This window comes from Caretta caretta, chromosome 5 (assembly GCF_965140235.1).
Source record: "Caretta caretta isolate rCarCar2 chromosome 5, rCarCar1.hap1, whole genome shotgun sequence".
NCBI classification, from domain to species: Eukaryota; Metazoa; Chordata; order Testudines; family Cheloniidae; genus Caretta; species Caretta caretta.
Window position 1 is genome coordinate 6,616,220 of NC_134210.1, and position 16,517 is coordinate 6,632,736.

Here is a 16,517-nt window from a genome sequence, read left to right on the forward strand (position 1 = left end):
ACAACTTATTTTGAACTCCCCTAGCTTGACAGTGGTAGATGGGAGACACTTGAAATTAGACAGTGAGAGATTCCTTGGTCGCAGATACACTTTTGGTTGCGATTTGTCTGAGTTAAAAGATGTATTTTGCAGATGCCAGCTGGATTTTGTAATACATTCCCCTAACAGTCCACCAGTATTCTATTAGGGTGTGCACAGAACCCCTCACTAATGCAAACACAGCTGAGTCTGTATGAGTGCTATTAATTATTTGTATTACAATAGCACCTACAGGCCGGAGCTGAGATCAGGGCTTTATTATGCTAAGCACTGCATAAGCCCATGGTGAGAGACAGTGCCTGACCCAAAGAGCTGACAAAACAGACAAAGAGCGAGAGAAAGGAAGTATATTATTCCTGTTTTCCAGATAGGGAACCGAGACACAGAGAGGTTGAATGCCTGGCCCAAGGTCACACAAAAAGTCCCTCCTAGCCAATGTGGGAATTGACTGAGGGAAGGGTGCTACAGAAAAACATAGCACGGGATCATGAAAAAAACATATTATTGTCTATCCCAGTCTTTGAACAGCCTAGCATTTTGCTCGCTTTGTCTTCTTATTCTTTTGCTCAGAATAATACCAGCGGGCGCTTTCCACCTCCCAAGCACTACACAAACACTTTGCTAATTAATAAACCCCTATGGGAGAGCCAGGGGGGCAGTAATGTCAGGATCTAGCTCGTGTTTATGCCTACAGATCGGCTCCCCCTGCTGGAGGGAATGAGAACAGCAGAACTGTTCAACGTGGGCAACGCTAGGCAAATAAAATTCATCAAATAATTCAACCCATTTTTGTGATTTAAAATATATATATATATATTAGACAGTTTCCCCCTATTCCATAGAGCTAGCAGGATAATGAGTGAATATTGTATAGGGCCTAATCACATCAGCCACACTGTCAGAGCTCGTTCATCTGCACATCTACCAATGTGATATATGCCATCATGTGCCAGCAATGCCCCTCTGCCATGTACATTGGCCAAACCGGACAGTCTCTACGTAAAAGAATCAATGGACACAAATCAGACGTCAGGAATTATAACATTCAAAAACCAGTCGGAGAACACTTTGGTCACTTGATTACAGACCTAAAAGTGGCAATTCTTCAACAAAACAACTTCAAAAACAGACTCCAACGAGAGACTGCTGAATTGGAATTAATTTCCAAACTGGATACAATTAACTTAGGCTTGAATAGAGACTGGGAGTGGATGGGTCATTACACAAAGTAAAACTATTTCCCCATGTTTATTTCCCCACCCCCCACCGCTCCTCGGATGTTCCTGTTAACTGCTGGGAATGGCCCACCTTGATTATCACTACAAAAGGTTTTTCCCTCCCCGACCCCGCTCTCCTGCTGGTAATAGCTCACCTTACCCGATCACTCTCCTTACAGTGTGTATGGTAACACCCATTGTTTCATGTTCCCTGTGTATATAAATCTCCCCACTGTATTTTCCACTGAATGCATCCGATGAAGTGAGCTGTAGCTCACGAAAGCTTATGCTCACATAAATATGTTAGTCTCTAAGGTGCCACAAGTCCTCCTTTTCTTTTCACAAAATCTACCGTTGGTGGAATAATTTCCCTCTCGTTATTCACCCAGTTTATGTCATGGATCCTACACCCTTAACCATGATTCTTCTGCAGCTCAACGGGGCGGGGCCCTGAGCTTCTAGAGCAAAGGGATGGAAGTTCTAGCTCTTCTTCTGCCCCGACACTGCACTGCCCACTGCCTGTCGAGATCCACGTAATCCTGGGTGACCAGAGATTTGTTGCAATTCAACAATTGCCGTTATTATCGCCTTTGCACAGCTAGGGGAATGGTGAGTCACTGACAGTAAATGACTCACCCAAGCCCAAACAGCAAAGTCAAAGTGCCCCTCCTAACTCCCAGCCCCTTCCTTAGCTGGTAATCCCATGCTCTGTGCTGCAGAATCTAGTTCCTACCCCCGTCTGGAATTTAGCCAGGACACCATGGCTAACACTCGCATGTCGTTTTTATGCAAACTTGACAGATGGCTTTGATCTCATTTTCAAAAATTAAATCACTTTCCCCATGGTTGTTACTTTCCAGGGGCTCCTTCCTTTCTGCTTGCTTTTCTTGTCTGAATTTTCCTACCTTCTCTGGTTTACCCTCAAATGATTTCCGTTCTGCCTAGTGGGTGGCAGCAATATAAGGGAATCACTAAGGGCTCAGCTGCCTCTTCGTTAAAAAAAAAAGGGAGCTCAACAAACTTTGTTACGGCGGCTTACCTGGACCTGATCTCTAGTAGTGAGTTTAATATTCTGTGCTGCTTTTTACCACACATGGCTTCGATGCTGCTTGTTATCTATGCTTCTGAATGTATTACGTGAAAGAAAGAAATAATTTCCCATTATTTTGTGGGGGAGGGGTGTTAAACAGGCCGAGAAGATTCAGTTGGGAGACAAACACTCATTCGGTCTCTGAAGTAAGAGATTTCATCAAGCTGTGAAACTTGGCTCTCGCTATATTAAGAGCAAAGAGGGGCCGATACAACTTTCTGCCTCTTGAGTGTCAGCAGACACATCTATGTCATTAGGACCAGATCCACTGTCATAGGCTTGCCTGGTGCCCCACGTGGGTTGATATGCAAAGGCCAGGTGTAGAAGAGAGCTTGAACCTTCACATCCAAGCCCAGAGGGCACAAAAAGGGGGCATGTTGGCTCAACAATGTGTCTCACTTCCCCTGAGGAGAAGACTCTCCGTAGGGGCTTAATCCAGCTCCCTTGAAGCCAGGGGAGAATCTCCCATTGACTTCAACAGTGCAGACTAAAGCCCTGGGTTCGTTATGGGGGTTGGACACTGCTGGTGGGAAAGGGTGGGGCTGAGCCATTGGCTCTGTTTCTCTGCCTTCTCTCTGATCAGCAAGGGGATGGATGGCCAGGAGGCAGTGTAGACGTGTAGGACTGCTGAATCAATTGGTCTGGCCTTTTGGAGCGTGCACAGGCCAAAACAGATCTGCAATGGAATAGGTAGGAGGCAAGGCTATGAGTACAAACTCAGTGTCGAGTCCCTTATGTAGGTCATACTCTAGTAGGGTATTAGCCATTGAGCCATTAGTATTGTCTGTTTAATGGTAGCATCTAGAGGTCCCAACCAAGATGATGGCCCCACTGTGCTGTCCCTACCCCAAGGGCCTTTCGGTCTGAATAAGGATTATCACCATTTTGTAGATGGGGGAAATGAGGAATAGAGAGAGATTAAGTGATGTGCCGAAGGTCACACAGGGAGTTGGTGGCAGAGCTGGAAAATGAACCCCTGTCCCCTAAGTGCTGGACACTTTAGGCCAAGCTTCTTCTCCCTTTAGCTGGGGCCTTACATCCAGGCAGCAGGCTGAGCTCTTAAATGTACATTGCATCTTCCCGTCAAAAGAAAATGCCCCCCCACCCCTTTTCTCTATCTGTAACCACTCCATGTCTCTCTATCATTCTCTCCATCTTTCTCTGGTATTTCTAAGGTGCCAATCACCTTGGTATCTAAGAGCTGGCAGTCCAATGTGGATTAACTGGGGCTGACGGGACACTGCACAGCCTGAGCGCTTCACTCCCTTTCTTTTGTGTGCGATTTGGAGATGAAACAGATAGGAAGAGGCAAAGATAGTTCTGCTGATTGAAAGACAGGCTTCAAGCCCATCTTGGCTATGCAGACGCCACACAGAAATGTGATCCCGTCACTTAGACAGCTCTGAAGTCTCCAGGGTAATTGGTGTCACCAGCCTGTCATATCAGAGGGCTTGAATTCTAAAATGTATCCCCTCCCATTAACATATTTAGCAGCAAAAGATGGTGGGACCATATCCTGCTTCCACTGAAGTAGATGGAAAAACACCCATTGGTGTCACTGGAAGCAGGAGCAGGCTCAGTAAAGGTTCTTCCTCTTTCTTTAGAGTCAAATCCTCACTCCAGCGTCTTCCCACCCTGATTTCCTTTGCTTACTACAGGGGAAAACAGATTTGGGGTAATTTTCACTGTTAAAAGTAAAGGGCCAGAATCTGCTGCCAGTTACATCAGAGTAAATCCGGAGGGATTCAGTCAGTACCTTTACAGCTATGGCAGAGCACATTTAGTGCGAATCCATGACCATGGAAATCATCAGTCACACCCACACTGGTGTAAAGATAGACCCCACCTCTGCTGCAGTCAGTAGGGTTACAGCCGGATTTGGTCTAGCGGGTCAGTGCAGCGCAGCGGGCACCTCCCAAACTGGCCGCACTTCTACATGGTGTGCTTTGTGCAATACAAGGCCTCGGGACGTCTTCAGAGAGGGAGAGACAGAAAGCATGGGTAGTAGGAAAGAAGGTGGGAAGGAAACGAAAGAAAGAAAGAAAGAAAGCATGTGTAAACAGGGAGAACAGAGAATGGGTTCCGCTTTGACTTGTCTTGCAGGATTTCTGCCTGAGAAGTAACAACTGAATCTCTCTGCCTCTCAGCCCTTAGAGATGCTCCTTCTTGGCCCACATTTCTTGTGGTCCTGCATGTTCCCCAGTTGATACCTCTACACAAGGGGGCACTAAGGCAGCATCCCCTAGCTGGGATGCCCCTGAGGTGCTGGGTGCAGCTTGACCTCCCTGTGGACTGGCAGCAGGGAGGGTCAGCCCGCTCCCCTGCTGACTGCTGGGGAGGTTGGATAAACGCAGCCAGGCTGGGGGAAGGATGTTTCATGCATCATGTCGGGAGAGGAGTCGGGAAGGGTGGCCGAGGGCTCCTCTTCTAACCACTAGGGAATAAAACAAACAGGAGGCTGGAAAAAAAGATGAGCTTGCTTGATGGGGAAGGAATGAAAAAGTGCGGCTGTGCGGTTCTGGGGTGAGGGGGGCAATTTCTTGGGGCTCCCAGGATGTTTACAGAACGCTAAACTGTATTATACTATTCTGCCATTAGGTTGCACTGTATTTTAAATACCTTATTTAAAGCTAACCTTAGCCTACCTGGCAGAGCATTAAAGATGCTTATGATGAATATATCTGGTCTGTATAAGCAAGCTCTGTAATCACTCCATATCCGACACAGAAGAATATGGCACGGTGTCAGGAGTAAACTAAGGACAGGTCTACACTTAAAACACTGCAGTTGCACATCTGCATTGGTGCAGCTGTGACACGGTTAGTGCTTCACTGAAGACGCTACTACACCAATGGGAGAACTTCTCCCAGCAGCATAGTTAATTCGCGGCCGTGAGAAGCAGAATCTCTGATATAGCACTGTCTACACAAAGCGGTTAGTTTGGTCTAACTGAGTCGCTCAGAGGTGTTGACCTGGCCTAAGAACAGAAAGAATGAAGTCACAAAAGTTGCAGACAGAAGGATTAGCAACAAAGGTTGCAGGAGCTCATCAACATGCCATTCTTCAATGCCCCAGAGAATTTCAGCTTAGATAAAGCTTCAGCGTGGACAGACTGGAAACCGTACTTTGCAAGATTTCACATTGCTACCAAGTTGCACAAAGAAACTGGGGATATACAGGTATCATCTTTAATTTATGCTACAGGGAAGCAAGCAAAGCATATCTTTAAATCCTTTGACTTTACTGTAGACAGGAACAAAGATAACTATGAAAGGGTTCTGGCTATGTTTGATGCATACTTTATACCGTGGAGAAACATAATTTAAGAAAGAGCATGTTTCCACCAGAGAATTCAAGAACCAGGAGGAAAAGTGGAATGTTTTACAAGAACTCTGCCTACACTGGCTGAAAGCTGTGATTTGGGGAATGCAAAACATGAAAATATGAGAGACAGACTGGTTATTGGGTCAACAGATAAACCCAAATAACCCAGGTAAACCCCTTCACAGCATCTGCAAGTGAAGGGAGATTTAATCCCAGCCGTGGGGCGTACAGAGAGCAAAGCAGTCTGGACTAGTGAGACAGCAGCACCTACAGCAACTTGAGAAACCTGAATCCAGCTTAGAAACTGTAAACAGACACTTGAATGTTAAAAGTCATTTATCATAAACCCTCTGAGGCAAGGAGAGAGAACTCTCAGGCTAAGAGGGACAAATTCCAGCCTACATGCACGAGGTGTGGGAAAAGTCCTATCCCAAGAGATGATGCACGTTCAGCCAGAGGCACACAGCATAGCTAATGCACGAAATATAGACATTTTGCAGCTGTTTGCCGCACCAAAGCAGTCAGGGAGTTTAACTCATGTTACAGACAATCAAGACCCATTTTTTTCTGGGATCTATCACTTGTGATGACATAGAGCCTGCCTGGAGAATGAAATTGACTATGCATGGCAAGACTATTGACTTTCAAACGGACACAGGAGCTGACATCACAGTCATCTCAGAAGGGACTTACAATTATCTTCAACCTCTCCCAGAGCTGAAGTCACCTGACACCGTTTTGACTATCCCTGGAGGGATGCTGAACTGCATGGGTCTGTTCACCACAGAAGCAACTTACAAAGACAAAAGCTTTGCATTCACAGTGTGTGTGATCAAACGACCACAGATCAACAGGCTCCTCAGCCACAGTGTGGCAGCCATGATGGGTCTGGTGAGAAAAGTGGAAGAACTCAATGGACTATTTGGTGAAATACGACTTTTCAAAGGCGATCCAGTACAAATCATCTTCAGAGACAATGAGGAACCATACCGCTTACATACACCTCGCAAGATTCTTATCCCATTACTTCACAAAGTGAAAACTGAGTTTAGGAGAATGTAATGGGATTGGCATAATCGAGAAAATCTCAACACCAACAGCATGGTGTGCCCCAGTGATACCAGTGAAAAAGAAAAATGGGAAAATACGAATATGTGTGGATCTTAAAAGACTTAATGAAGCACTTGTGAGAGAAAAATATATATCCTTCTAACCCTAGATGATTTCTTTCCCAAAGTGAAAGGAAGTACAATATTCTCCAAGTTGGATGCCTCAAGTGGATTCTGGCAAATCCCTTTCGCCAAATCAAGTACTAAACTGACTACATTTTTCACACCCCTGGGGAGGTTTTGCTTTTGAAGATTACCTTTTGGGATTGCTAATGCACCTGAAATTTTCCAAAGAAGGATGGCAGTATAATTAACAAACACAGATGGAGTGGTAGTTTTCATGGACGATATTCTGATATATGGATCTTCAGTGGAAGAACACAAGAAAACCTTCAAAGAAGTCCTAACCCTAATCAGTCATTCTGGATTGAAGCGACACAAGGAAAAAAGCGTTTTCCATCTACCCCAAATTGATTTTTTGGGGAGAGACAATAAACAAAGATGGAATCAGTCCTAGCCCTGAGAAAGTTCAAGCAATTTGAGAATTGAATGTACCAACTAATGCACAAGAACAGAGATGTATCCTGGGGAAGGAAAAATTATCTTGGTCAATACCTACGAGACCTTTCCACAGTGACAAAACCACTGAATGAACTGTTAATGTCCAAAACATCTTGGCTATGGAGGCCAAATCAAGACATTGCCTTCAGAAAGGTAAAGGAAATGACCTCAACAGCTCCAGTTCTGAAATACTATGATGTGAACAAACCTACCATGGTCAGCGTGGAGCAAGCAGCTATGGCCTGGTGATGGATTGTTGCTACAACATGGCTCCGAGTGGAAGCCAGTTGCATTTTGCTCTTGTATACTCACTGAAGCAGAAAAATGACATGGACACAGTGAAAAGGAGTGCTTGGCAAGTGTATGGGAAGGTGAGAACTTTTACCGGTGTCTGGGTGGACTGGATTCATTTTCACTGGTAATAGACCATAAACGGCTTATAACCCTCATCAACGGAAAAGACCTGGATCGAGGAATGCTGAGATGCCAACATCTATTGTTGCGGTTAATGTGACTAACCCAGTTACTAAACATGTTCCAGGGGAAAAGGTAGTAGTAGCGGGCACCGTGTCAGAGAGCCCAACATCGCACTCAATTACCTGGGAGCTCGAAGTCGACATAAAGGCACATGGGGATGCTGTGGAGACATGCAGCCCAATGTCAAAACAGAGACTACACCAGCTACAAAAAGCAACCTCAACAGACATACAACTTCAGGAATTTCTAAGTTATACTAGCGGTGGCTGGCCCAAGTATCTAACAGACCCTAAGGAAGTGACAAGACACTATTTTGTGGTGCATGGAAAATTACGCAGTTCAGATGGACTCATGATTAAAGGCAACTGCATCATAATTCCAAATGAAACCAGAGGAGAAATCCTAAATCTCTTCCATGAAAGACATCAAGGGCTTAACTAAATGCTGTGAATGGACCAACCAGTCAGTGCGGTGGTCGGGCATCAGCCAGGACATAAAGAGTAAATATCTGCATATGAATGTTGCAGAATTAACAGATCAACACAACACAAAGTAACTTTAATAACAACACCTCTACCAGACAGGCCTTGGAAGAGACAAGTTGGAGTTTTATGCAAATTCAGAGGACATCATTACCTAGTCACAATGGACTGTTTTTCCAGGTATATAGAAATAATGCACTTGGAAGACATAACGTGTTGAAGTGTGTTTTTAAGGTCAGGCTTGACAAAGCCCTGGCTGGAATGATTTAGTTGAGGATTGGTCCTGCTTTGAGCAGGGGGTTGGACTAGATGACCTCCTGAGGTCCCTTCCAACCCTGATATTCTATGATTCTATGATTCTAATCGAGAAACTGAAGTTCACTTTTGCTTATTTCAATATTTCAGTCCAAGTAGTGACAGACAACAGACCACAATTTACTGCAGCAGAATTTAAGTCATTCTGAATGAGATATTATTTTGATCATATTCCTAGCAGCCCACATTACACACATGTGAATGAAGAGGCTGAAAGAGCTGTACAGACAGCCAAGAAAATCCTACAGCAGGAAGATCCATTCTTCACTCTTCTCAATTACAGATCAGCACCAATACAAGCTAATGAATGTAGTTCTAAACAATTCTTGAAGGGAAGACAACTATTGCAACTTTGGAAAAGAATCTATCTCCAAAGTGGCCAGACATTCAGAACGCAGCCAAATCAAATAAAAAGACTAAAAGAGCTTTTGAACACTTTTACAACAGATGTCACTCAGAGAACTGTTGGGTCTAAAATCTGGTGACTGCGTACGTCAAAATGGATGGAGGAAAAGGATGGACAACTCCAGCTGTCATAAAGAAAAGGAATTCAGCACCCAGGTCAGATGTGACTGAGACCAACAGTGGAGAATTCAACAGAATCAGAAAGAAGGATCAACAGAGCAAACTCTACAGATGTCAGATGGAGACCAAGAAGACGACTCAAGGATTCCAAACGGACTACACCCAGTCGTTGCAACTAATGGACAGCCAGATGACCAAGTTGTTAATGTGTTTGGGACGTGTAATTAGAAAAACAGTATGATTCAGAGACACTTAATAGATTGATACATACTGAACCTCAGTGATAGCATGATCATATAAATATTGTAAATGGCAGGAAAGTAGAACGTAAAAGGGGGAGATGTGATGGAATGCTAAACTGTAGTATACTGTTCTGCCACAAGATGGCACTGTGTAAAATACTTTATTTAAAAGGCTAACCTTAGCCATACCAGGAAGAGCATTAAAGGATCTTATGATGATCCTAGTGCGTATAAGTGAGCTCTGTAGCCAGTCCATATCTGGTACAGAAGTACATGATAGGAAGTGTCCTCACAAACTCAATAGCTCCACACATGCTGGGGAGAGAGCAACTCAAGAAAGGGGAGGGAGTTCCCCAAAGGAGCGGGCGATTTGAGATAGATCGGGGCATGCAGGATTCTCCAGGGCATTCATAGAATCATAGAATCATAGAATATCAGGGTTGGAAGGGACCTCAGGAGGTCATCTAGTCCAACCCCCTGCTCAAAAGCAGGACCCATCCCCAATTAAATCATCCCAGCCAGGGCTTTGTCAAGCCTGACCTTAAAAACTTCTAAGGAAGGAGATTCCACCACCTCCCTAGGCAACGCATTCCAGTGTTTCACCACCCTCCTAGTGAAAAAGTTTTTCCTAATATCCAACCTAAACCTCCCCCACTGCAACTTGAGACCATTACTCCTTGTCCTGTCCTCTTCCACCACTGAGAATAGTCTAGAACCATCCTCTCTGGAACCACCTCTCAGGTAGTTGAAAGCAGCTATCAAATCCCCCCTCATTCTTCTCTTCTGCAGACTAAACAGTCCCAGTTCCCTCAGCCTCTCCTCATAAGTCATGTGTTCCAGACCCCTAATCATTTTTGTTGCCCTTCGCTGGACTCTCTCCAATTTATCCACATCCTTCTTGTAGTGTGGGGCCCAAAACTGGACACAGTACTCCAGATGAGGCCTCACCAATGTCGAATAGAGGGGGATGATCACGTCCCTCGATCTGCTCGCTATGCCCCTACTTATACATCCCAAAATGCCATTGGCCTTCTTGGCAACAAGGGCACACTGCTGGCTCATATCCAGCTTCTCGTCCACTGTAACCCCTAGGTCCTTTTCTGCAGAACTGCTGCCTAGCCATCCGGTCCCTAGTCTGTAGCTGTGCATTGGGTTCTTCCATCCTAAGTGCAGGACCCTGCACTTATCCTTATTGAACCTCATCAGATTTCTTTTGGCCCAATCCTCCAATTTGTCTAGGTCCCTCTGTATCCTATCCCTGCCCTCCAGCATATCTACCACTCCTCCCAGTTTAGTATCATCCGCAAATTTGCTGAGAGTGCAATCCACACCATCCTCCAGATCATTTATGAAGATATTGAACAAAACCGGCCCCAGGACCGACCCCTGGGGCACTCCACTTGACACCGGCTGCCAACTAGACATGGAGCCATTGATCACTACCCGTTGAGCCCGACAATCTAGCCAACTTTCTACCCACCTTATAGTGCATTCATCCAGCCCATACTTCCATCAGTTATGCTGAAAACACTTAGGAGAGGATGGAAGCTTCTTAGGCCTTCATCGAAAAAGAGGGAAGATGGGGAGTCAAGACAGGGGACAGAGGGTACTCTAGCTGAGTGCCAACATACTAGAGAAAGCTGGTAGGGTAGAAAGCATGGTCTAGTGAATGGGGTACTAGGGTAATATTCAAATACACCTGCTTTCAACTGGTGACTCAGCAACAGCCTCCGGATATAACCTTGGGCAAGTCCCTGATCTCTGTTTGCCTCAAGTTCCCGTTTAGAAAATGGAAAGAGTAGCCTCACCCTACCTCACAGAATATAAGGATCAAAGCCATGAAAGACTGTGAGGTGCTCACATGCAATGGCACGGAGGGCTAGCTATGTGGCTAGTGGGATCTGTGCTGTTATGTCTGCATGTCGCTCCTGAGTTCACCCAATGCTGAGGCACCCAGAATCACTTTTACATCTGCCTACAGCAGGGTTCTTACACCTTCCTCTGAAGCATCTGGTAACAGCCACTCTCAACAATGCGATACTGGACTAGATGGACCATGAGTCCAAATCAGTAGGGCAGCTCCTGTGTTCCTGTGTAAATGTGTCTCAACTGTTTTGCCTCTGTCTGACTCAGATTTAAGCTCTTTGGGGCAGGGACCATGTATGAGTGTGCGCGTGTGCGTGTTACCTGGCATCTTTTGACGACCCTGAAGATGCAAAGACTAAGGCGGCCATTTTCTACACTGACCACTGATTTTGACTGCCTGAATATGGGGGTTCACAAAATAATTAGAAGACACTGTCGAAAATATGGGCCTGGCTGAATACAGTTGAGAGCTATCTCACCGGCCAATCCGATGCAGCTTAGGGGTTATAGCCTGGGAAGGCCAGAGGGTTAAACCCGGGATGGTTTCCATTTCCTGAAACCGATCTGGGGTTGGATGTTGGTGACACAACACTAAAAACTGGGGTGGAATTGGATTCGGGTCCCATTTTATCCAAATCCTTGACGCTTCGTGGTGTCTGGCTTTGGTGGTTATGGATTGGACCAACTGGTCATAACTGGAAGCAGCCGTTTTGCCTTCTGCACTGTCTGGGAAATATCCCAGCCTACAGCAAGCTGAGTGGCTTCGTGGCTCAGACTTGTCTCTGACCTATCTCTGCAGAGCCAGTTTAATGAAGGAATCACACAGTCTTTCTTTCCTTTCCTCACTCTTTCCTCCTGTAGGGTGTCTCTGTGTGCTGTGCCATTGTCTGTATGGTGTCTGGCAACGCAATTCTCCTTCACGTGTAGAGAACAGTAGCTATACTTACTGCCTGTGCGTAGGCACCGTATGCTCCAAACTGGATCGCCATGGGGTTGAACATGCCCATCTGTCCTGCCATTTGCTGCATGCGCCTCATTGTACGCTCCTTGTCCGTGTCTGCAAACTTCACCACCAGGCTCGAGGAGGCCCCCTGGAGGTAGGAAAACAGAAAGAGAGAACACAACAGGGGTATTTTCCCATTAGTGCCTACTGGGAGCAATCTGCATTTGCACATGTAACAGAGACTGGCTGAGATTCGGCTCCAGTGGGCTTTGAAGACAACCCTGGGCATCCTCCCGTGATCTTTAAGTTCCACGCTGATCTCAGCCTGTGGCAGGCTGGAGAGAGCAGCAGCAAAGAGGAAAAGGAATCTGTACCACGAGGGTGGGGTGAGTGGGCCATCTGGCCAACTCTCATTCTTCTCTGAGCTCCTCCTTTCTTTGCTTTGGTTTAAATTCCCCCTGCAAAGAGGTGGGCCTTGTTCTTTTCCACCTAGTGAAGCTGCTGGTCTATTAGGGATTTACACTGAGAGTTGGTGCCACTGCGCTGCAAGCGAGTAACTTCTGCAGTACATTTGGCCTGATTTATTTTTTGGACAGTGCAATGGGTTAGTTCTATCCCTGCCAGATCCTGCCTGTGGGACCCCTGCCTCCCGCAATTGCTTGGCACTCACTATTTTTATGCTTGTGTCTGGTGAGAACACAAGGGTCAGCTTTGATTCCAGAACTTAGCACCTCACAGTCTGCAGACGTTTAAGCATCCTGCAGCATCTCCGTGAGACGCAGTCAAGTCAGGGAAGGGAAAGTGGTGATAAGTGGATCAGAGTTTCCTCCTCTACCTCGAGAACTGCAGAAAGTTGAGAGGTGACCTCAGTAGAGGTCATGGGAAGATGAATGCAGAGTTTGTTAGCTGCAGTTAGGAAAGCTCTACTCATTTGGAGCAATGGAATTTCTCAGCAAGGAAAACAAGGTGAAAACCCTTTTGTGCAAGCTGGCACAGACGGCATGCTGTAATGACAGTGGAAATGCAATAATTAGGGATGGGCAAACTCTTTGTGCCAAACTTTGAACCCGCTTGGGTTCAAATTCAAGAGACACTGACTTGATCGTTGTTGGGTAGGGATTTTCCAAAACACTCAGAGTTGCTCTCTCTTTCTGCTCCTGCTGACACTAGTGGAAGTTTTACTAAAGATTTCAGTAGGAACAGAGATAAGCCAGCTCTGAGCACTTTGGAAAATCTCACACGGTTGGGCTTATTTCCCACTTAGGAGAGAGTACATGGAAGGCACACTGATATTTTTCATACGCATTGAAACAGAACGACAGTGCGGTTAACATATGGGATTTTCTGGTAAACACATGTAATATATGAGTCATAACTACAGCTGGTAATTAATATGCCTTTTTAACACATGCAAACTCAAACTAATCATGCAGCTAGACTTTCTTCCATTTGTTCCCTTGATGGAACCATGTTTTCTTCTCACTCCTAAGGCCTTGATCTTCTATCCAAACAAGGAAACCCAGATCACCCTAGCAGGTGACTGGTAGGAAGCAATCAGCTGTGAAATGGGTTGTCACTTTGGATGGGCTATCACCAGCAGGAGAGTGAATTTGTGTGGGGGGGTGGAGGGTGAGAAAACCTGGATTTGTGCTGGAAATGGCCCAACTTGATGATCACTTTAGATAAGCTATTACCAGCAGGACAGTGGGGTGGGAGGAGGTATTGTTTCATATTCTCTGTGTGTATATAAAGTCTGCTGCAGTTTCCACGGTATGCATCCGATGAAGTGAGCTGTAGCTCACGAAAGCTTCTGCTCAAATAAATTGGTTAGTCTCTAAGGTGCCACAAGTCCTCCTTTTCTTTTTGCGAATACAGACTAACACGGCTGTTACTCTGAAACCTGTTCTACCTCTCACTCACTCTTGTGTCTTAGGCTCAGTGGGACAAGAACTTGGCTTTAATTGGCCTTGACACTTGAGCTTTAGTACTATTAATCCAGCCACAGCCAGCAATCTGCAGCTACACCCAAGCTAGCAGCAATGCCAACCTGCTTGGGCCCCTGTCTACACTAGAACTCAGCACTGGCAGCTAGACTTGGATGGCAGGTCCCATTTCCCTCCCATGGAAAATTTTGAATTTTTGAAAAAATATTAATCCTGGCTTGGGATGTTTTGTGGGAGAGAACAATAAAAGAAAATCTAGTTCTGGGAGAACCAAAGCAGAATTTTTCCAGGGAGTCAGGCAGCCTAGGTAGCTGGGAAGTTTGGCAGCCCGTACAGCCTGCTGTTTGGAGAGCCCAGCTGATGCAGTCATCCTGGGAGCCTGGGAAGGCAGAGGACCTGTTAGGAAACCAGGCAGGTCTCCATGGGCAACATGCGCGGTTTCCATCTAAATGGACCCATTCCCATGGAAAGGTCGGTTTCGCCAAATCAGTCTTCCGCTACAGAAAACCATTCCACCGGAAAAATTTCTGAACAGCTGTAGTGGGAGCAATGCTGTGGCCCCAGTTTAGCACCAGAACAGTGGCGTTGTTGCTGGCTGTTGCTGCAACACGGGCACTAATTGTTCCAGTACAGGTGCACCGTTATGGAGACGGGGGGAGTATAATTGCTGGCCCCCCAAACTGGGGAATAATATCTATTTCACTGAAGGCAGAGCTGCTTTGCTGCTCGTTAGGAATATCTTAATAAAATACTTTAATGCACATACAATGCCTAGCACAGCAGGGTCCCGGTCTCTGACTCCTAGGCACGACGATAATACAAATTAATAAATAATAATAATAATAGATACGTCTGCAGGAGCCCCAGCACATGCATATGCAGCACCTGCTGCAGATCCTCGTAAGGAATAAAAAGCCGAGGAATTAACTTGATAAAGAAACAGTCTGAGGCCACACAATGAGTGATGTTCCCCTGGATTAGCAGCACTGGAAGAGATTTTCGTTGGTGAGGAACCTTTCTTTTTGACCTGTCACTCTCCCACTCTTTCCCTCTTGCTAATACATCTATAACCTGCCTGAACAATGTGGTGAAGAACAAAAGAAGTGAAACAAATGACTTAGCAAAACAAAGGGAGGGAGAGATGAATGCCCTATTCAAGGCTGTACAGTGGGATCCAGGAGTTATTAAGAGAGCGAAGCAGAATAAAATCCACATTCACCAGGGTTTCTGCTCAAGGCTGGGCAACTTCTCATTTTTTCTTAATCACATGATATAGCTATTGATCCTTCCCCAAATCACATTCTTAATTGCAGCTCATCGACAAATGAATATTTTAATGCATACATTTCCTGCTAATTATCGCCCCGACCAGTCCTTAATTAGATTTCAACACTCATTTAATTAACCCTGATCCAAGAGGCTGTTTGGTAACCTGGATCTAATGATCTGAACCTATTTGCAGCCGCACTGGAGAGAGGCTTTGGGTCAGGGTAGGTTGGGTGGCTCAGTGCAGCTTAGAAGCCTAACACGGCAGAGCTGGGTTAGCCACGGAGGAACACAGTTTAAAGGACGCAAGATTTTGAAGCTGAGTAAAGGGAATTATTGTTATCTTCTGGGACGTGTGTCAAAAATGCAGAGTGGTCTAGTGGAGAGGGTACTCAGGAGAGGGAGGAAGCAAGAGACAGGATTAGACCTTGAGCAAGTCACTTTGCCTCTCAGGACATCTTTTTCCCCACCTCCAGTCCTTTGTTTGTCTTGTCTGTTCAGGCTTTGGCACTGTCTCACTGTGTTTTTGGACAGCCTAGTACAACTGGGTCCTGATCTTGGCTTGCCCCTTTAGGTATTACCATAATACAAAAAAAAAAAAAGCTGTAGAAACATGGCAATCTACAAATAGTGGGGGATTTGGTATTGTAAGTGTTATCGAAATTTTGAAGGAGGAGGAAGAAGGAAGTCTATTGGCTGCAGCCAAACAGAAGCAGCATGTTACAAGATTGCTCTGTAAAACAGAGATGTCTGTATATATGCAAATATATTTAGTATATATGCAAATATAGTTAATAGACAAATTGCCAGTAGATGGCGCTCACCAAAATGCAGTACAGCTGGTTTTATAGGACCAATCAAATTGATCGCTGTGCCCTGCAAATGGCTCCTTAGGTGCAACTCTTCCCACGCAGCACTGAACAAACATAGTGGTGGAGTCAAACAGGGCTTTAATCTGAGGATTATCAGCAAAAAATGCCATGCAATGTAAAGGAGACTTCTCCTCCATGGCTGTTGCTTCATTTGCAGCACAGAGTAACTTGGCATCTACCCCTCTGTTTATTCAGACTTTTAGAATTCTGTTAATTCTGAGAACTGAGTGTCATTGTGAATTGAAG

The 16,517-nt window shown here is 45.5% G+C and overlaps 1 protein-coding gene across 11 annotated transcripts in view; it reads right to left on the reverse strand.

The window, feature by feature from the left end:
• Positions 1 to 16,517, reverse strand: part of CELF4 (CUGBP Elav-like family member 4) — an 888,518-nt gene that overhangs the window by 126,028 nt on the left and 745,973 nt on the right. For all 11 annotated transcript variants that reach the window (XR_007356644.2, XR_007356643.2, XM_048849887.2 and 8 more), the window contains exon 6: positions 12,195 to 12,338. Coding sequence is in view for 9 of the 11 variants with exons in the window: in XM_048849887.2 (XP_048705844.2) it covers positions 12,195 to 12,338 (144 nt within the window). In the remaining 2 variants the exon portion in view is untranslated. The remainder of the gene's footprint in view (positions 1 to 12,194; positions 12,339 to 16,517) is intronic.